The sequence below is a fragment of the Centroberyx gerrardi genome, chromosome 9 (genome assembly GCF_048128805.1).
Source record: "Centroberyx gerrardi isolate f3 chromosome 9, fCenGer3.hap1.cur.20231027, whole genome shotgun sequence".
NCBI lineage: Eukaryota > Metazoa > Chordata > Actinopteri > Beryciformes > Berycidae > Centroberyx > Centroberyx gerrardi.
Window position 1 is genome coordinate 22,722,864 of NC_136005.1, and position 21,877 is coordinate 22,744,740.

The 21,877-nt window shown below is 44.6% G+C and overlaps 2 protein-coding genes across 2 annotated transcripts; one reads left to right on the plus strand and one right to left on the minus strand.

The window, feature by feature from the left end:
- Nucleotides 1-721: 721 nt before the first annotated feature.
- On the plus strand, nucleotides 722-11,849 carry LOC139922838 (occludin). The gene is made up of 8 exons (XM_071913463.2): nucleotides 722-1,303; nucleotides 1,536-1,727; nucleotides 2,273-2,440; nucleotides 7,563-7,726; nucleotides 9,626-9,844; nucleotides 10,817-10,988; nucleotides 11,326-11,367; nucleotides 11,693-11,849. Exons 1-8 carry the CDS (start codon nucleotides 722-724, stop codon nucleotides 11,792-11,794), a joined length of 1,641 nt encoding a protein of 546 aa, XP_071769564.2. The 3' UTR covers nucleotides 11,795-11,849.
- Nucleotides 11,850-13,966: 2,117 nt separating this feature from the next.
- On the minus strand, nucleotides 13,967-21,352 carry nr2f6b (nuclear receptor subfamily 2, group F, member 6b). The gene is made up of 5 exons (XM_071913422.2): nucleotides 20,393-21,352; nucleotides 19,378-19,472; nucleotides 17,252-17,586; nucleotides 16,381-16,627; nucleotides 13,967-15,853 (listed from the first exon to the last, which is right to left on the minus strand). The coding sequence occupies exons 1-5, from the start codon at nucleotides 20,659-20,661 to the stop codon at nucleotides 15,579-15,581; spliced, it is 1,221 nt and encodes a 406-aa protein (XP_071769523.1). The 5' UTR covers nucleotides 20,662-21,352; the 3' UTR covers nucleotides 13,967-15,578.
- Nucleotides 21,353-21,877: the final 525 nt, after the last annotated feature.

The following is a 21,877-nucleotide window of genomic DNA, read 5'->3' on the forward strand; positions in this document are numbered from 1 at the left end:
CATGCAAATTTGTTGGCAGCCCCCACCCTGTAGGGCACTGTATAAAAGAATGGGCATTGTTAATCAGTTTACACTGTGGCCTTGGATATCTCCGTAAGATTCGGCACAAAACCAAAACTGAATTTTTTGCTGGAGGGCGGCATGTGAAATGTTCAAAGTCTGGCTGGACAATATGGGGGCTGGAGAGAGACTCCCACAGCCTGTGAAGCGGCAAGAAGGGCAGTATTGTTGTTTGGCTGCACTCTGATTCCTGGTACCGACGTCTCCACACGGCTTCTGACTTTGCTGGGTTAGAGAACTCAGAGCTAAGGTCATTCCCCTGTAATGTTTATGATTTCTGCTAATGTGGGACAGCATGCCTGGTCCGTCTAATGGTACGATCAGTTCTGACGTTTATGCTCTCTGGTTAACCTAATTTACTCTACCTGACAGAGAAAATGGCACAAACCTGGCTGTGTATAATAGGAACTGTACTGAACTGTACATCCATAAATCAGTAAAACATTTACACCATAACCTCTTTACCAACGACAGTCATGCCTTGCTGTCCCATATCTCTCCAAGTACCATCACTCATATCAGTGTTGCTGAAAAACAGAGCCGGACAGCTACTTGTCGTTTTGTACAGTACACTTTGCTCTCAGATCTTTTAAACAGAGACTGACGACAAACTTTCTGTGTTTTGGTGTTTTGTTTTCCAGCTCCCTGACATCAGCAAGCAATGTTTGAGAAGCAGCGCTACGACAGCCCACCCGTCTACAGTCCCCCCTATAGCCCGCCGTCCAACAATGGCTTCGGCCCACCAGGCAGCTTCCAGGCCCCCCGGAGCGAGTATGACCCTTACCCGCCTCCGCCCGGCTCTTACTACATTGAGGACAAACCTCAGCACTTCTACAAATGGCTGTCGCCTCCTGGGATCGTCAAGGCCATGATGGCTGTGGTGATTGTGCTGTGTGTGGGGATATTCGCCTGCGTGGCCTCCACTCTGATGTGGGACATGCAGTACGGATACGGGATGGGAATGGGATCCTATGGCACCGGGATGGGCTACGGCAGCGGATACTCAGGGGGCAGCTACGGGTCAGGATACGGTAGCTACGGGGGTTACGGAGGCTACGGCGGCTACTACAACTCCTACCCGACGCCTTACTCGGCCAAAACCGCCATGATCGCCATAGCGGCCATTAACTTCATCGTGGCGTTGGGATTTTTCATCGCCAGCTTCTCCAAAACCAACACCTTCCGCAGCAGGAAATTCTTTCTGGCCATCCTGATAACCAGCGCCATCATGGCTGTCCTGCAGGTAAAAACTAATTCATGGTGTGTGGTCGTCCCATGTTCACACCATTCTACTTTTCTGTTGTTTATGGCGTTTCTAACCACATTCTGTTGAGGAAAGGAAAAACATGACAGTGGTGGGTGATGGGAAAGGAGAAAGGGGTTTCCCTGCAGGGGAGCAAGAGAGGAAATGTTCTACATATCTGTCTGTAAGTAGAATACACATAACACACTAACTAACCCCATTTCTTTCTCAGGGTATCATAAACATCGTCTATATTGTGGGGGTGAACCCCATGGCCCAGAGCTCCTCCAGTATGATGTACAACCCCATGCTGATGATGTGCCAGAACCTCTACCAGACCAGCTACTCCCAGATGGGAGGGGTGGGAGGCTTCCCCATGTACAACCAGTACCTCTACCACTACTGCTTTGTGGACCCACAAGAGGTTTGTACAGTTTGTAGATTTTTGTTTTAGATGTCGGGGTGGGGGTAATTCTGGTTGGGAGACCCATTTCAGGATCAATTCCAGTTGGTGCTGCAGTCTAAGAATAGCACTGATTTGGATATTTATCGTTGATTGGACTGCAGTAGCAATTGTAATTGTTATTATTGTTATTTTGAGCTGGATGAGCAATAAGGGCAGATAATACATTTTTATTGCATTTGCATTTTTACATCTGTGGAGACAATTTGCAAGCTGTGGGGGGCTACAGCTAAATGAATGTAATGTAAGCAAACGTGGTAGATTAAGAATCTGTGTTCTGTAATATATTCATGCTTTCTGGACCCACAAGGTATAGTACAGCCGACCACATTATTAATCTTGTATTGTCTCATAATGGTATCTGTTATTGTGAAGCATCTGTTACATTTGGGTTACATGATGCAACAAAATGTGATGTGATGTGATTTCTTCTGCTGCTGTCACATGCTGTATTTTTGTGCTTATCTACTTTCCAAAACTTTATTTCTGTGCTCTTGCCTTTCTAGGGTGTTGCCATGGTTTGCGGATTCCTGGTTGTCATTGCCTTCGCTGTTGCCGCTTTCTTCTCACACAAAACACGAGGCAAGATCTGGCGCTACGGGAAACCCAACATCTACTGGGAAGAGCCTCTCACTGGTGGACTGGCTCCTGAGGGCAGAGACGTAGAAGAATGGGTAAGAGACAGCAGGATGATGGTCACCGTTTAATAAGACTGGATTTACATCGGATTTACAAAGAAAAATCAGACTTTGACCCTAACTGACCCAGATTTTTCTGTGCTAAGCTCGCAGTGAAATGGTCAGGGTCACAGAGATTTCAAATGTTTTGTTATTTTTTAAATCCAGACTAAGAAAAGTCGATGAAATACAATGTCCACTGACTGATTTGATTAGATGGTGAAATGTTTTACTATGGTGGTTTTACAGCATGCAAAAATGACTGGCACACTCTTCTTTTCCCCTTCCGTCACTGACATTTCCACCCTGAATACTGTGACTTGTGGCTATGTAAGTTCCAACTGTTTTGATAATGGAAAGTACTAGTCTTAGTTAGTAAACATTTATAAAGATAGGTTTGGGGATTGTGGTGATAAGTAACTGAGCATGGGAGCAGGGACTTGCACAGTCCCAAGGCTTGTTTTTCCGCCTAGCAAATCTAACGCAGAACTGTTTTTGACAAATTAGTATATTTCCGGATAGACTTTGGAATGTTCTTCAGCAGTTCACTTCACTCAGAAGTTTTCCAGCTTGTCTTTATGAGTTGAAAGTCCAAAAGGAGTGTCATCTGGCAATAGTTTTATGACAGTGGATGTCGAGGATGCAATATGGAAAACATGACAGAGTGAAATTCTGTTTGTGTCTGTTGTGTGTGTGTGTGTGTGTGTGTATCCACATGATAGCACAAATGCATTGCAGAGTACACTGGGCAGCAGCAGCTTTGTCCATAAATGTCTTCACATAGCAGTGTCATATAGTGTTAAATTTGAATAGGTCTGTTGAAAGGTCTATTTTAACAGACTTAATAACAGGTGTAAGGATGAGCCTGGGGTTATCACACACCCGTTACACCTTCACCATGTCATGTCTCTGCTCAAACGGCTTCATTATGATACAATATGATACATGGCCAACATTTTTCGGCAATGTAGCTGAGAAATTTTGGCGGCAATTATGAACATTCTTATTACACCTTACAGCCTATTAAGTTGCCCTCTTTGATTTTGTCCATTTGCCAATTTCCATCAACCTTGAAAATATTTTTTTAAATAAAATGTTTCCCATGTATCATCAGCTTTTAGGACATCTGAAATTCCTTCAGAAATAAATTGAACTTCAGCAGATGAGCTTGTCTTCCATATCCTTCGATATCAGCCTATATAGACTTGTAGCAGTTTATAGCATCCATAGGGTAACAGTCACACTACTGAGGCAGGGTTTCTGAGTCTGACTTAGTCGCTTTGTTCAGGGTCAGGGCTGATAGCAGCCAGCGGTTGTTTGTTTATGGTCTACTACCTGGTTTCACTCTGAGTAATCATTAACCAGCTATGGGGATAGTGAGCAAGCAGGTGGTTTCTAGAGAGCTGCTTGGGGTTTTAAACGTCAACAACAGGCCAGTCGTATGGGATTGTAACCTGGGATACTGGTTGATTATTGATTTGACCTGCCTCAATTCAAATGATGTTTTATTATGTGACTGACGATGAGTCATAACAATTTGGTAATGTAACCTACTGTATATGCACAAGCAGGTTTGGGAAGTTAATTTACGGTCATAAACAGCACTATTGGAAGCCATGAGAATTAGCAGATGGTGTTCACATCTCAAAAGACACAAAGGGAAAGCAACTCTCAAATTTGGAAAACCTACTTTTGTAACACCAGCATACCTGTATGCATTAAAGGTCTCAGAATCAGCAGCCTTTTGTTGGATAGATCTATCGTTTAATCAAATTTGTCATTGAATACATTTCAACAAGGATGCAGAAAGTGCTGTGAATCTCACTGTACCTCTTGCACTAGCTGATATAAATACCAAACAAAGCCCTAAACAAGCATGTTGTCATGTTGGATAATATAGAGGAGAGTCATGCTGCACTGAGCTGTTTGTTATTGAGAGTGGTTGTTGGTGTCTACAGCATGGCATCATGCAGACAGAGGTGTGGAGTCAGAGGAGAGGAGAGACAAGCCCAAGCCCAGTGAATCCTATGACTAGCACCAGTGTGTAATGATGGAGCCGTGCTCACTGATGTCATCAGACATAGATAATGAAGTGTACACTGCTACTGCATTCAGAAATTTTTCCTGTTCAATGTTTCACACTACTGGTGTGAAAAGGGTAAATGATATGTTTTGCTTTATGAAGGCTGTGGAAAAGGGCAGAGAGTTCCCAATATTATAAAAATAAAGAGAGGGTAACCACTCTAATTGAACAGTTGCAAAGATGAAAATGCAGACATAGGCCTTGGAGGTCATTAGATTGCTGCCTGAAGATTGTATTCACTAGAAACATGTGTCTAAAGTGTATTGTACAGCCATGTTTACTGTTCTATGGCCAATTTCCGCATTTTCATCATTGTAACAGCCTCAACAAAAAGTATTGTTTTTGCATTAGAAGTGGTTTCCCTCTCACAGAACCAATGCGCCATGATTGTTCCTTTGTTGCGGCACTACCTGCAGTATTAGTGCCACTTGGTAATGACAAAGTGAGTGATGACACCTGCATGGCTCTTTTAATCACATGGCCAGTGACAGTCTAAGACTGAGTGGTTGGTTTGAAATTGGACCCATCTCTGCTGCTGACCTCTGGGAGGCCTGGCTCTCTCTGATGACCTCACACACTGGCTTCATTCAGCCTGCCCAGGCTGGCAGCATTGTGTCTGCTGCATGAGGTCATCAGGGTCTGTTTCTGTAGGGCCGACTGTGTGCTGGAAGTGTTGAACAATTGCACAGATGTAGAATCAGAGCATCTGGGGCTGGTTTCACAAACATGGAGTACAGCATCCATATAGAGAGTGAATGTGGTTGGGATCATAATGTGGTGTGGTTTGGACATTAATGGGATTAGAATAACATTATGTTAAGAAAGAAATGTTGGTTAACCCTACATACAAAGGTTTTTTAGTCTCTCTTCATCTCTCTCTGTCTGACTGTTGTGCTTTGTGGTTTGCTACTCTGAAGATGGATTGTGCTGCTGACATCGCCTCAAGGATGAATAGTGTAGAGCTATTAGTTTTACTGCAGCATTCACTGCCACTTCTCCTTTAAATCTGTCAATTACTGCCGCCCAATAAAACTTCTTGTAATCCTTTCTCATTTGTATTGCAGCACACAAGTCACATCTTATTTTGTGAGCTAGATGTTACCACTATGATTTGCATTACTGAGTAGTTTTTATTAGTCAAGCAGACATCTCTGTCTTCGTTATTTGCCCACACATCCCTGACTCACGCTAACATTACCTCACTTTTCCTCTCCTCACACCCTCTCTCTGCTTAATACTAGACACTCCCTGATTTTTACCTCTCTCTGTCATGCCTCTATGACTCTTTGCCAACCCCCCCCCCACACACACATACTTATCTCTTTCCTTTCTTCTGTCTCCTCTTCCCCTTTTGTCACTCATGCACATCTCCCTCTCTGCCTGACTGCCTTCCCTCCCTACTCTACCTTTCCACTTCCCTCTGTCCCTGCCTCCCTAGTTACCATCCGCCTTCCCCCCTCCCTCTCTCTCTCTCTCTCTCTCCCTCTCTATCTCTCTCTGTCTCTCTCCCTCTCTCTCTCTCTCTCTCCCTCTCTCTTTCTCTCTCTCTCTCTCTCTCTCCCTCTCTGCCTCCTTCCATCTCTGCCTCTCAGCCTTCCTGCCTCCCTTCCTCAGGTCCAAGGGTCTCAGGCATTCTTACCCTGCTTACTTAGTCTGCTCACGACCCAGCAGCCAATGTGCTGCATGCAGAGAGGGCATTGTTGAAATTCTTGGATGACTTGCACTCTTCAAACGTAGTTCTCCTGCAGCTGCAAGGAGGGAAACGCTCCCCCACCCAACCACCCCACCCACTTTGATTGTTGTTTTTTTGGGGGGCCAGGCTGCTGTTTGCCTCTGCTCTTGCACTGTGAGGGATTTAGGAGATTGCTCAGTAATGCACCATTCGAGTACGCAGGAGAGCTGATGCTTCATTGAAGTGTTTTATATATTCATGTAATAGCAAATTCTAACCTGCCTGTAACCTTGATGATGAGCTGATTTACTATTCAAACAGTTAAGTGCTTAAGATAAAAGCTACAACCCTCTTCCACTCAGTTTCTCAACTACATTTCTTGCTCAAGCCGTCACTAACCATGCAGTGGTTACAGAGTGACAGATTTACTGGCCCTGTAGTGACCGACCCTGAGGCCTTTATTGTGAGGAACGTGCTCCACAGCCCCTCTGTTCACACAGGAAGGACTTGAAAAAATAGCCTAGGTTAAGGCGTCCTTATTTACATGGGAGGAACTGCTTCCTTTTGTTTTAAGGAGAGGAAGGAGAAGCACATCCGTTGCAGGTGGAAGACAATAAGACAACACAGAGAAGTGAAAGCAAAGCTAAAATTTTCGTCAAATACCTTTTGTGTATTATATTATAGCGATATGACCAATCTTGTTAGATTACCAGGGTATCAGGAACAGGCTTAAAAAAAGGGAAAAACGGACCCAAATGCGATAAACGAGAAACCTTCAGTGGCATGAAAATAAAGCCTCAAATGTTTCGGTTTGTTTAAGGTTAGTGAAGGGTAATTTTAGAGTTAGTCTGTGTTTGCTATCTGTTTTTATGTTCTCTAGGATCCCTCAGAGCCTGGAGAACCAAGCAGATAACCCATATTTCATTAAGGAGCTGGACTGTGCCGTCCAATTACACGCCCCACTGCTCACTCAAACTTTGGGCAGCAATTACCATATTTTTTTCTCTTGATGTGGAAATAACATTCCTTTCTCCTTTTAAAAACCATTGCCAAAGTTAATACTGTCCAATTCTGCCTTTTCACCTTTTGCAGTGCAGCTGATAGCGTTTAAAGACTGTGTGCAGTGTTTTCCCTCGGTTGCTCCTTTTCCTGTCTTTCTGATGATGATTGATGTCAAAAAGTCAACTCATTTAAATATGTGAGTTAAGAAGTTAGGGAGGGAGGAGGAGAATAACAGTTTCTCCAACAGGATGTCAGTGAGAAAATGGGTCACCAGCATGGCCCCATCCCTGTTATTGTTGCTGTTTAGGTTGTTTGTTTGTGCTTGCTGACTCTGTTCCCTCTGTGTTTCCTGGCTGCTTTAGGTGAACAATGTGGAGGAAAGCCACAGTACGCAGGACGCCCCGACCCTGGTGCTGTCGGAGAAGGGAGGCGGGCCGCTCAACGCCTCGGCCAACAGTGTTATCTCCTACCCCCCGGCCAAGGTGGATAGCAGCTCCATCACCGGGGACACCTACAACAACAACGAGTGGGTGGACGCATGTTAAATCAGGAGCTAGGGCTGCAGTTTAGGTGTTACACGTTACCTCTGGAGGTGGAAATGCAGAATGTGTGATTTTGTTTTTTCCTTTTTCGTTCCACACTTCTTTTGTGAGTCAAATCCTGCTAAGACAAAGAATCTATTTTTCAGTTGAGACATGGCCAAGAAAATAGCAGTGATGGGCTACAGCATTATAGAGTCTGTGTAACCTATAAGGAAGCAAGTTCAAAACATGTGACTCACGCAGGCCATATCTAATCACTGTTCTGTCTCAAAACCCCATGAATACACACTGCCCTACCTACGACAAGAGCTGTGTGTGACCTTTGAGTACTTACTGGATTAACGCTGCCTTCCCTCTTCCTCGTGTTCATTGATTGCTTTGAGAAAGGGAAAGGAGAGGATGTTTGAGTGAAGTAATGAAATTGCTTTTCGTCAAGGCCAGACACGATTTCTCAAGCACCTTGTTTTTGTTTGCATTTGTTGCCTCAAGAAAAGGCCGCAGCGTGTGTGAGTAAAGCCCTGTCAAGTACATTCCACTTTACAATTCCTAACATCTCAGTACTTTTGAAAAACAAGTGCAACTTGTGGCACAAATATCCACACAGTGATCGTAGTGAGGACTTCACCGACAATGTTCACTGACTCACACAAAAAATAATCTGCTTAATAATCAGGTCATTACTCATTTCTCTCAATAAGCCGCACTGTTTAAGTGCAGCAGGGTTGTCACAGCCCTTGTACACTCACAAAATGAAATGAACACAACTACATTTTTCATAAAGCGGAGGAATGTCAGCCTGAAGACCTGCAATCTGTTCTGTTGTTGACATAATGTGGCCTTTTCGGAAGAACTTGCAATATTTAAGCCAGTGGTTTGGATTCCTCTACAAATCCCTGCAAACCTACAAAATTGAACATGCTTCCCTTTCCTTTTATTAAGGAAATGTAAATGGCCCCCGGTGATTTTAGGCACTCTGTGGTACTCGAATATAACCCTACACTAACCTTGATTTGTTTATCAAATTGCAGGGCTGGGAGCTACAGTGTTATTAGTGGCTCAAAGCTTCTTTCTTCCTGCACATGGCATGTAACTAGGCCATGTCTAGAAACACTTGTTTTGTTGAGTCATCGTCTCATACTTGACCGTTCCTAATGTTCCTAGCTGTGTTTGGGTCATGATGTAATTTGAGTAAATCTGCTTTATTGTTTTCATTTACTTAGTTCTTTCATAATCTGACTGAAAGTACAGATAATCCGACCTGTAAGAACTTAACTTTGTTGGTTGAACCTCACTCCTTATTTCTTTGTATTGACATATGAAACAAACTGGCAAAGTCTTGGGGAAAAAAACAAATGGTAATATTTGAAATTACCTCACTTACAACCCATTAAGCACTTAAATCATGTATTCAGCTTGTATCTGCATCTTTACATCACACTCAAAACCAGAATAACATCATAATAATGATAGTAATAATAGTAAACACACATGGTACTAGCACAACAGGACCTCAGATACAGAGCCAACACATACAATAGACAGTACACTAGACATACCACTCTGCAAATATACATTCTGCAGTATTGACTATTTAATACAAAGGTTTTTCCATGTAGAAGATCAGTTTTAAAAGGCTCTTAGTAGCACAGTTTCTGTTCTAGTTGACAAATCATGTACGTCGTATTTCTACTGATGTTGTGTTGACTTGAATTTTGAATAAGAGCACCACTGAAACAGAATCCTGTTCCTAGTGCCGATCCCATGAAGAAGGAATGTCAGCAATGTGATCATCATCTACTCCTCTTTTACTGGCTGTAGTGTAGAGCGCCTGAAGAAGCCTTATCTACCCTGATGTCCTCATGCCTTCTGTTGCTGCGCCGCAGGTACTCGGAGCGGCCCACCAGTCGGCCATCAGAGGTGCTCTCTCACGGCGGGGGGACCAGCTCCAGCCCTTCGGAGGAGACAGGCGGGGGCCGCAAGCCCTCGGCCAACAGGGGGAAGAGACGCAGACGCAACCCAGAGCTGGACGAGTCGCAGTACGAGACAGAGTACACCACAGGAGGAGAGACGGGCAATGAACTCGACGCAGAAGAATGGGAGAGGTGAGAATTAAGCTTCCACAACTACTACTATGTTTGCTGCTCGTACACTATCTGGATTAGGGATGGAAATTTCATTAGCCAAGCACAAGGTATGTAGATTGCAGCCAAATACTGTAGCTCCCTCAGGCCCTTGCCTAATATCCCTGATTTGATTAAATACTGTATGGTGCAACACTACACAAGAGAGTGACTTGATTTACAGGTAAATGCGGCTGGAATATCTTTTGGTTAGAAACATGCATGCATAGTATAGTAAATAAGTAGACGCATAGACAGCGAGGCAGATAGCGTACTCATTCCCTCTCTCTCTCTGTCTGCCTCTCTCTCCCTCTCTCTCTCTCTCATGCTCACACACACACACACACACACACACAGAAACACACACACACACACATGCACGCGGCCAAGCTGACATTCATAGCTGCAGGTAATGGTCTGTATGTGCCTCGCTCTATCCAGTAGAGTAACTAATCCCCTGAGGCATGCCATTCCACATGGGTTTGTACTCTGAAATAATGAGAGAATTGGGCCAAAGGTATGAAGCAGTACAGTCACTGTAGTTTGTGAGAAAGCAGCTCTATTTGCCCGTAAGTTGGATCCACCCAGACTCCCTCAAGTATCCCTGAGGGAGACGTTTGGAATCTGAACACGCCATTGTCCACCTCATGCAAACCAGCACTTATGTCTCCTTGACCTGTGCACCGCGTTCCTGTGGTTCAGTAGTAAACCTGATGCAATGTCACAATGAAGTTTGTAAGGTGTGATTTTCTTGTGTAGGAACAGGCGGGAAGTTTTCAGAGCCTGGTGACCAATACAAGTTTGTCTCTGACCCCGATCTCTTTCTGTCTTTTTTGTCTGTCGTTTCTCTGTATTTCTGTCTCTTTCTCCTTCTGTTTGTCTCACTCCCTTTCCCATCTCTCTCTCCCCCCTTTTCTCCCTTTTGCCCTTCTTTCCCTTCCTCTCCTCCTCCAGCGTCTACCCTGATATAACATCCGATGAGCAGCGCCACGAATATAAGAGGGAGTTTGACGCTGACCTCAGGGAGTACAAGCACCTGTGTGCCGAGATGGACGATATCAATGATCAGCTGAACAAACTCAGCCGACAGCTGGACACACTGGACGACAGCTCTGCCAAATACCAGGTCAGATATTACTCCGATAGTACTCAGATAGTACTCAGATAGTACTCAGATAGTACTCAGATAGTACTCAGATAGTACTCAGATAGTACTCAGATAGTGCTCCTCATCTAAAGTAGTGAGACAAGCATAGTTGAACAACAAAGTACTTCATATTATTCTTGAGACGCTGTGGATTTGCCCTCATTGCCCAAATGAAATTCTGGTGTTGTGGTATGCGTGTCTCAATTCACATAACTGGATGCAGTCTGAATCAGGCCCCAAGTGTCTTCTTTTTGATAAACAGAGCATGCTCTTGCAGGCAGCATGTTAACGGTGTATTGTTTTCATTCTTTTTCAGGCTGTGGCCGAGGAATATAATCGACTGAAGGACCTGAAGCGGGTGAGGAGACATTTCTGTTCTTCTAATTTATAAACTGCCTGTGTGTAAATAATTATAATGCAGTACTAAAGCATTAAAGACAGCGTTGTAAACATCCATAACAGCTAAAAGCAGTCCTCAATCATTTGTCATAGTGCTCTTTTGCCCTTACAGATACTGTAATTTCTTAGTGTTCCCTCTAACCTTTCCCTGCGCCATAATCCATCGTAGAGCTTTTGCCATCATTCAGAATTATGTAGAACAACAAACCATCAAATATTTTTGCAGGAGAGCTGGGATGGTTTGCAGTATTAAAGGACTAATCCGTGCTCTCTCCGCCCTGTAGACTCCAGACTACCAGTATAAGAAGCAGGAGTGTCGCCGGCTGAGACACAAACTGTTCCACATCAAACGCATGGTCAAGGACTACGACAAGAGCCACTCGTAAATCCACCGGGCCCCGACAACACTCATCCACTTTGAGTGATCTCTGTCTGCACAGCACACACATGCTCACAACCTCCTGGATAACACGGCTTCAGTGCTAAGACTTTACTTCAAAATGCAACAAAGACTTTGTAGAATGCTGAAACCAAAGTTACCTGTACAGCACCTACACACACTGGATATTGGGCACACACACACACACACACACAGGCAACGTATGTTAATAATAATGATTTATACCTGTGTTTTCCTTCTCTCTGATCACTTATGATGTCACACACGACTGTATCTGACTATTTTTTCCGTGACCTGGAAGAAAACGGCAGCAGGAGGAGATGCTTTGGACCCTTGACTGTCGCCGCCCGCTCCCACAGCAACACTGCCATTTTTTCTAAAAGGGCCAGCTTACTGTAGTGCGCAGCCACTGGTGAGAATCGAAGGGTGCGGTTGGAGAAAGGTTGTCTGAAAGTCATCTGACCTTCAGTCGGCTGTGATAACCGCACCGGGTTCACCGTGGTTCTGTTTGCTCTCTAAATAGGCGACTTTCCTTTGTTTTATCTCCACAGATAAGAGCTGAAACATTATCGTAGAGACTATAGCAAATGGGCGAGACGGGTTGCTGGGTTTGTTTGCATGCAAATACGCAGTTTCTTTTAACCACGGCATTATCTCAGTCACAAATGAACTTGCTCTTGTGTTTTTCTCACCCGTGCATCAGTGTGCTTACCTAACTTTTACATCAGTTAAGTAACTGCTTTATACCAGGCGCTGTGTTCCGCATGTATTTTTTCCATTGTGCTGGCATTTTGTCGAAACTAAGATTTTATACTGATTATCATAGTTGCAGTGAAACCAAAAAGGGGACATACTGGTCACTGAGATATGAATTGTGCTGTTGTATATACTTTGAGGAAGTCAGCATCAGAGCTAGTTGTCTTGTTCGTGCTTTGGGGTGAAACAGTGGTTGATTTATGCCTTATGTATCACAGGATCCAGAGGAACAAAAGCTATGTATCAGTTGTCTCTTCAGCTCTTTTCTTCAGCGACTGTCTATGAACATTAATGGTGACTTTATTTGTTATTTGTATGTACTAAAGGCCCGTAGTGGTTCCTTTGATGTTTATTTTTCTCAGTGGGCTTTCACACTGCACTGATGCTATGCAAATCAGAAAGTAACCAAGTAATTTTTGCAACATTATTTGTCTCACGCACCTTCAACAAAATGGGAAAAATTTCTGTGTCTATGTCTCACTGTTTTTAAGCTGAGCTCATCTTTCCCTTTGATTCTTTCCCCTGATGAAAATGATTATTATTATGATTGTTGATTTCATGTGTGGTAATATTTGTATTAATCCACTCCATGTGCAAAGTGTTACTATCTAGCAGAAGTTAGAAAATTGTTTAGACCTATTTTGATTTGTCATGCGTTCGTATTTTTATGAAGAACTGATAAGTATGAAGAACATTGTTGTCATTTTACAAACCATTTGCGAGCCATTTATTTTTATATGAATTTATTTTCTTTGATGCTACTGTAAAAGACAACATCATTCCCTTCCAGAGGGTATGATGTCTAAAAAAGGTATTGATATTCAATGAGTAATAAACATTCCTAATTCTCTAAAAATGTTACCTGTGAGTTCAGCCCATTTTTTCCCTCACTTATCTTCTTGTTTTTGGAGGTATATGTTCAGAAGCTCCGTGCATCTGCTGTTTGTGTCCAGCAGGGAGAGCAGGAGGACTGAGAGGCCCTTCTTTGGGTTTACTGTTGATCCAAACAGCCTCTGCTCACCTGCAGGTCACGAAGTGCTAATGCAAGCTGTTGCCGCCCCCTGTTGGTAAACTGCTTTGAAAACCTTTTACTAGAACTATATTTGGCAAAATAGCACCAGTGGCAGTAGCACTTCTTGTCCTCCAATTACTGACACTTTTGCTGTCTTAGCATGTCTGTCATCATGTGTTTAAAATCAGTCAACCTATTTTGTCCAGTCAATTATATTTGACTAGATGAACATAATGTAAGGAAAGTCTTCTGCCGATTTGGAAAAAATAGGAATTTGATCGAGAAGTAATAAAAATGTCTCCTGATTTTTATGCAGATGCCGAGGTCCACACTGTTGTGACCAATATCAACAGTCTGTCTATTCTGAGATACTCAAGTCACCCACAGAAGGAATGTGCGTACTTTTATTTCTAGCAATGCAAAAATAACCAGTCAGCAATATGAAATTTCTTTACATTTTGGTTTGGCATGGTAATAGAAACATGATTCTTTTAAAGGTAAAACTACACAGTCCAATCACTATAGTTTAAATTCCAGCAAATACAACAAAGTGATTCAAGGACAGCATGATGAGCGGTGGATGAACTTCTTTGACAACATCAGGAATCATGGTCTTTGTTTTTTTGTTTTTTTTCCCAATAAGATATCATGGCAGGGAATACAAACATGTATACCAAAAACATGTTTGTTCTCCCTACACAGTCTTATACTTTCAAGTAAGTAATTTGGCAGGACACACATTTGTCTCACTGAGCTGCAGTCCACACACTCATGAACTTGATCACCTCGTACCCTTTATCACAGTACCTGCAGTTATGCTGTCTGCTGGTACTGTGATAAAGGGTACCAGGAAACAGCATAACCTTTATACCTCAAAGGTTTCAGTACCTTGCATAATCATAGTAAGTGTTATCTGAAAGTGACCCTAGTTTACAAAGCTATAGAGACTGCAGGTGTGAAAAAAAAGTGTCGCTTGATTCAGCTTGTGTCGACTCCTGGGTGTCCTCTTAAACACACTTCAAACCATTTTCAAACGTATTCTTGCCCAGGTCTGGTAGACAGATGGGTTTTATGGGGAATATTACCAATGAGTTTCTAGATAGATAATGATGCCTTGATCCCTTTTGTATTCATCTTTAGCACATGAATAGTTCACTATACAATCTTTGTCTTTGATGTATAAAACATGAGGTAATAATGTAAGACAGGGGTGTGACTGTCTGAGGAGCCAGGGTGTGTGAGAGAGGTCAGTGTATCATACATTCACCTCCGCTTCCTCTCCGCCTGAGTATCTGCACAGCGGCAACTACTGCATACAACATTATGGTATAATATACTATGTTAAGTATATAATATACATTATTATAACATCCATGCCTCTATTTTGCATCACCACTGTGCAAGGCGATACTTTGCGTTACAGGTCATCTCTAGAACGGTCTGCACAAATACAATACATTTGGTAACAACGTATGCTAATTCATTCCACTAAAGGATACATCAGACAAACATAATACAACATAGGTATGATCCGAACAACATTTTCCCAGTTGTGACGATAAAAAGCTCTGACGCTGCCATAGTAGGCTTACCTTGCAGTATAAGTGGCACTGCTATAACGTCAAATTCACAAAACAATAAAGCAGAGAGAGGGAACACGCAGAGCCTGGGCTCAAACTGAGTCACATAGGGGTGATGTGGGAAGAGGTAGTATAGGCACATGGCCTCATGGTAGAGTCTGAATTTCAAAGCCCTGTTGTTTTGTCCAGAATGAGACAGAGCGAGATCAGACAAGTGCTGCAAACATATATAAAGACAATCAATCTATCACCATCGTTTCATACTGGGGCCTCCACCAAAACCATACAGAGAATGTGGGAAAAACTTAGTCCCCCAGTTTTTTTGTATTCATACTATTTCCTTTGTCTGTTTTTACTTTTATCTAATCTTTGCATCCCTGTCTGATCCCGTTCCGTCTCAGTCTAGCGCTCAGCGGGGTGTTTTACTGTCCCGGGGCGTAGGGCCAGCTGATGGAGCTCCCCGACAGCTGCATGTCTCGGATCAGCGTCTCGATGGGCGTCTTGCCCACCAGCCGCATGAAGAAGAGCTGGGAGATGAGGTTGGCCGGCACGGCGCGCAGGGCCGGGAGGCGCAGCAGCAGGCGGCCGAAGCGCTGGGGCTGGTTGGGGTACTGCAGCCTCTCGTACTCCGTCAGGGCCACCTGGGCCTTCTCCTGCAGGGACTCCACATGGGCCGGGTCGGTCAGACCGCACGCATCTGCAAGACAGAGAGACAGGGAAGGTGTTACAGAAGCAAGCTTGGACTGGATTCATATGGGAATTGGAAATGTGAATACTTTTATACTCTAGGTGATATACATCTGATTGTTCTGTTGCTCTGTTTTTTCATTTTACACCAGTGGCTTCTATGTTAATCCACTTTAAATTGTAAATATTTGGGTCAGACATAATTTACTGCTGATGTTGCCGGTTCATTGTGGTACTTTATTGATTTATTTGTTGTCTTTTTGTTTGCCCCTCTCCAGGGAGGTCAGAGGTCAGGGTCAGGTAGGGATTCATTGTCTTGCTCAAAGACAGTTTGGATGCTTGCTGACACAGAGGCTTGAACCCTGTCTACTGCCTGATGAGTCTAACACCTCAATACTTTTAAGACAGATTTCTTTTGGTTATCTAGGAAGAAGCCTGGGGTTTATTTACAGTAAGGCTATCCAAGGGAGACTAAGCATTTGTATAAAACTTGAGAGATCATTCAGCTAACGTGGTTCAGAAAGGTACCAAACTCGCCTGGTGAAAAGAGTGCAATGGCTTTGAGGCAGCTGTACTCGGCCGAGTCCACCTGCAGCCTGGCCAGCTTGTCCACCTGGTCCTGGAACACCCTGACCTGGTCCATGAAGGACACCACGCGCTCCGCGGACATGGGAGACGAGTGGAAGCCGGCGGCAGCCAGCAGGGGCGCCATGTGGAGCGGCAGGGCCGACTGAGCCGCGTTCAGGATGAACAGCTCGCTCCAGCTCAGCCGCAGCAGCGCCACCTGTGGGGGGGGGGGGGGGGGGGGGGGGGGGCATTGGGAATTAGGACAGGGGTCACTTGTATGACTGACACTAGGCAACTTTGTATGCTTGTGGCTCCAAATGGCAGAGAGGGGGAACTGTTTGAAAATTTGGACTTCAATATCCAAAATTCAAAGAACAATGAACAAAAATTACAAAGAATTTATTTAATTTGCATTTTTATATCAAAATCTCACTAGGAAAATCTTTAGTGGTGACCTCATTGTGTACCAGGAGGCTACATAAAAATTCCAACCAATAAAACATCCCAGATTTCTGAACAACCCCGCCCCTCTGTCCTTCCCATCAAATGAAACTGCCTCTCTCTCACTAGTCAAGTCACATTGGTTTATACTATTGAATAATCCCTCCCTGCATCATGTCCTGCCCCAATATCCTGTTTCAACAGGAAATAACCCAAACCCTAACCCACATTAAGGAAGGAAGATGGTCTCAAAATGTAGTTTCATTATGACTTTAACTGCACACGGCACACATGTTTACCATGTTATACCAAAGGATACCAAAGTAAAATGTCCTGCACTGTAAACTGTTGTTGCAAGAAAGTCACTAGCTGTTTACTGCCTGACTGCAGACTGACCCACCTGCTCTGAGACAGGCAGCTCCGGGAAGTACGGGATGTTCCTCGCCCACTCGATGGTGCTGAAGAGGAGCCGGGCCGCCAGCTCGCAGATGTTATCGATGCCCATGACGGAGCCCCCGCTGGCCGAGGCCTGCATCTGCGCCTGGCTGTACGGCGCCCCGTAGCGGCTGCTGGGGTAGGGCTCGGCGCGGAGAAGCTGGGAGATGAGCTCCGACACCGGCTGGCCGTTGAAGTAGTCTCCCCCGACGTGGCCCGGCCCCGCCGCACCCCCGCCACCCGCCAGCGAGGTGGGACTGATACCTGAGTGAGATGGAGGGATGCGGCCCCGCTGGACTGCTGCAGGGGGAGAAGAGGAGAGGGGAGAGAGACCACACTGTGAGAACGTGCTCGGTAGCCCAGAGGACAATACTAGGGTTAGAGATGCAGATGCAGGGATTGAAAAATGGTTCCTATACTGCTGCTGTGCTGCTGCTCCACCCCCAGGAGAAATCTTTTGGAAAATCCTTCCTCTGCTGCTCCTGTATGGTTAAAAGCTTCTGACAGCCTATTGACCTCTGTGGTGTTTTCATAAAGATCAAAAGCCCAATCTGTAATCTGTTGTAGGCCTGTAAGATTTTGATTCAAGGACTAACAGTACGTCACCGCTAAACATGAGTTTTACAGGTATTTTGAGGCCCTACATTTGTAATATTTATATGCACTAGAGTAAAACAGACCTATCAGTCAAGCTCTTCAAAAGCATATGTGATATACACCTACATTTCAGTGACAGGCTTTATTCATTGGATAGATAGGATTGCTTTAACAGCCAGTGTGTGCTTTAACAACATTATCATGACGTTGTTGCCAAATGCAGAAACGGTTCACTGCATTAAAAGGTCGATACTGAGACCGCTCCACTTCATTGTAGTCTTAAGTGATCAACATTTTATCCCAGTATCCCAATGCTAGCGCTCTGACTGTGTAAAGTTAATGCAGAATTGCCCTCGCTGGTCAAAAGTTTAATGTACACTAATGGATTTTGCAAATGGCAGCCAAGACAGCCGCAGGTCTGGTGCCAAAACCTAATTTTAAGAAGTCTGAAAGGCTCCTTCCCTGATTGGGTTAAAGGTGATCCAGACATTTCCAGGTAATGTGGAAACACTGCAACCTGCGTCACTATGGTCAGCCTCGCTTCATTAATAACCAAGCTCAATATAACCCCTGGCACGCTGTCAGCTCAATGTAGATTATGTATGGAAGAACTTCTGCTTGTGGTATCCACTGACACGGAGGGAAATGCCACTGGCACCGTGGAGCAGCGCAGGCCGCGGACTGAGGGAAAGTACACCAGTGTGAGGCAAAGAGGGGGCAACTGGGGTAAAGTTATACCGGAATCCAATTACATATGGGTTTCTGTCGATGAACTTCCCCCAGCACAATTCATTATGAGCGTGACCAGTAAATCACAATGATGAAAGAGTTTAGCTACGCTCGCATACCAACAATAATGATTACAGAAATTAAAATTATTGCACTGGAATGGGAATCGTTACTCTACGCTAATAACCGGCCTTACTGAAGTAAAGAAAATTAAAAACGGTGTAATTATTTGGCTTATATATACACAGAAATAAGATAACAGTAGCGGCAGAGTTGGAGCATTGTGAACTTATAAACTTGCTGTTGTTTTGCAGTTATGCAAATCAGCACGGTTGCCTCTAGTTGCCCCCAACCGTAAAGCACAACAGCTGCAGGGACTTGAGCGCCAGTGTGAAAACACACTTTGGTTGACAGTATAAATATTTTGCTTGGATCACTGGGAAATGTCATGGCTGTTTCTATCGGAGAAAGCACATTCTCAGTGAACTATTTCTGCTATTTGTGTGTGTGTGTTTGTTTTGCTTGAGTGTGTGTGTGTGTTTGTTGGTATGTAAAGGAGTTCATAGTTATATTATTTCATACCAGGACCTGGAATAGTAACTAAAAACACTCATATGACATCACTGCAGCATTCAGTCTTTATGTATTTGAGTATTTTCTCAGCTCTGGGACTGTAAACTCACTCACATGTGGCTGCCGTCTTATATTCCTAATAATACCTTTAACATGTGAAAGCCAGTGCTTCAGGTAGGATAGCTCTGATACCTTCTTTGCGCATGCCAACGCGGAAGCATTTCTTCAGACGGCAGTATTGGCACTGGTTGCGGTGATGCTGGTCTATTTGGCATTCTCGATTCGATCTGCACAGAAGAAGAAAGACAAAAGCCTTGAGGTGAAGAACAAAGACTTCATGAGGAGAGCGTGGATATGCGTTGGTGTTTTATGGGAGCAACCAGAGACGCGCTTTAAACATAAAAGGAGTTTCCAATAAGAAAGCGGTGTATCCGTTTACTTAAGCATGCCGCTCAACCTCACAAATGTCAACCCCCCATTCTCTCTCTCTCTCTCTCTCTCTCTCTCTCTCCCTCTCTCTGTGACCCCTATGATGAGTGAACTGTGTGAGCCAGCGTGGCTGAAAAGCTATCAAGGCTGTGACCTTTGTAAATCATCAGCCCTACACGCCCTTGTTGCCTTTTACAGCAGGGGAGGTTGGCTAACATTTGAGAGAGAGAGAGAGCCCTTTTCAGCCCTGGTAGTGATGACCTCACTAAAAAACACTCTCCGTTCGCAGTGGCCACGCTATTAGGAAAAAAAAAACCTTTCTGTATTCTCTATTCAGTAGCTGATATGTAAGGGCAGAAAATGGAGTTGTAACATTTTGTTCCTCCAGTCAAGAATAATAGGAATGTTGACCTTCTGAGGCGAAGCATCCTCACATGACTGACCTTCGGGGCTTTCAGTTTTCTTTCCAGCTGCTAGTGAGACATATCAAGGTTGGAACATGTCACTCTGGACTGACAAATGGAGTAATCTGTCCTCTTCTTCATGAATTTGAATAGCTGCGGCCTACTCCTATTTCTACACCCTCATTGATCACAAAACCCATATGAGATGATGTGAACCACACAAAATATACAAAAAAACAGACAATTTGTTCCAGCAAGAAGATTGAACGCTTGACCAAATGACATGTGGTTGCTCTACATCTATTAACAGAAGCATGGAAAGTCAACAGTGGGACATCAATGGGAACCTGAAGCTCCCTGTCCCCCCTCCTTACCTGCAGGAGTAGTTGAGGTTCCGCCGGATGCTCCTCTTGAAGAAGCTCTTGCAGCCCTCGCAGGTGAACACGCCGTAGTGCTTCCCGCTGGACTTGTCCCCGCACACCACGCAGTCCACCACGCAGGCCTTGTCCTCGTCCCCGACGTCCACGTCGCTGCTGCCGGCCTGGGGCGAGCCGTTCTCCTCCTCCCTCCTCAGGTACGCCTTCTCCCCCAGTCCGTTAGTGTCCCCATTGGGGTTGCCCCATCCCCCGCTCACCATGGCCATATTAGCTGAGACGCACAGCCCGGCGAGGGAAACATACACACACACACAAGCACACACACACACACGCACTCAGACAGGCACGCTCTGTCCAACGTCCAACCCTCCCTTTTCCCACTGCTCTTACAAGTCTCAGATGAGGTTAATATTCAAGGCAGGTTTTGTCCAAGAGATGCAGATGAAAAGAAAAAAAAGCAGGCTGGAAGTGCGATGAGAAGTGTTCCTGTGTTGACCTCTCTCCCCTTGCCGTCTGCTCGGAGTGACCTGGAGGTCCTTTCCGAGCGCTCTGTTTCTCCACCGCCGCTCTCTTTCTTTATCCTCTCTCTTTTCTTGTCTTTCACCCCTGTGTTTTTCTTTTGCTGCCGTGACCTCGAATCAATGGCTCCCGAGGTCTGAGAAAAACTTCAGACACACATCGAGTGGTTCAGAGTTCAGGCAGGAGAAAAGGGTGCAGCCTGCCCTTTCACAGGAAACAATAAATTACACTTTGACTCTCTCTCTCTCTCTCTCTCTCTCTCTCTCTCTCTCTCTCTCTCCCCTGGAAGAAGAAAAACACCTCATCTAACACTAAGCAGAGTGAAGAGGGGGCAAAACAAGAGTCGCTCTCGAGCTGAAAAGAAGCTCAGCCTGTTCACTCCCCTCTCGCACCACACTACTTTCTCCCAAAAGGACAAGCAGGAGGAGGAGAAAAAAACCCCACACTGCTCTCCTTCAGGCAGGGTTAAACTGCCCTGCCCTCTTCCCCAACTTATAAACGAGTCCAACCTGTTCCTGCCGTGCAGAAGTGTTATCTGCTGATCTGAGGCAGTTCTAGTCCAGACTCACTCTTGACTTGTTGAGGCTGTTACAGCAGCAGAGGTTATAGTGAAGAAAAAGGAGCTAATATTTCTCTCTGGAATTTCTGATGTGGATGTGCCACAAGCAAAGATCTTTGGAGAGATATTTGGAGATGGGATTTCGTTCCCTCTTAGCCCCACAGTCTGTTTGTCTTTGGTGTTCTGAAAGGAGACGGCCACCAAAATAAATTGCGCTCTCGCCTACAGCTTGAACTTTTACACACAATGAAGTATTCTGGCTCAGGGACGCCTTGGTGCCCTGTCAATAACAAGAAAAAACAGATCCAGTGTTTGCTGAGACGGATTCCAGGCTTGATATTAAGACGTGGAGAAACGAAAGACAATACACTCCTTTCACTCCTGTTATAGTCTCTCTGTGGTCT

Coding starts and splice junctions, on each gene's coding strand:
- LOC139922838 (XM_071913463.2), top strand. CDS start 722: ATGTTTGAGAAGCAGCGCTACGACAGCCCACCCGTCTACAGTCCCCCC. Junction 10,989..11,325: donor ACAGCTCTGCCAAATACCAG/GTCAGATATTAC, acceptor ATTCTTTTTCAG/GCTGTGGCCGAGGAATATAA. Junction 11,368..11,692: donor GACTGAAGGACCTGAAGCGG/GTGAGGAGACAT, acceptor TCCGCCCTGTAG/ACTCCAGACTACCAGTATAA.
- nr2f6b (XM_071913422.2), bottom strand. CDS start 20,661: ATGGCCATGGTGAGCGGGGGATGGGGCAACCCCAATGGGGACACTAAC. Junction 19,473..20,392: donor AACCTCAACTACTCCTGCAG/GTAAGGAGGGGG, acceptor TCTTCTGTGCAG/ATCGAATCGAGAATGCCAAA. Junction 17,587..19,377: donor CGTTGGCATGCGCAAAGAAG/GTATCAGAGCTA, acceptor CTCCCCCTGCAG/CAGTCCAGCGGGGCCGCATC.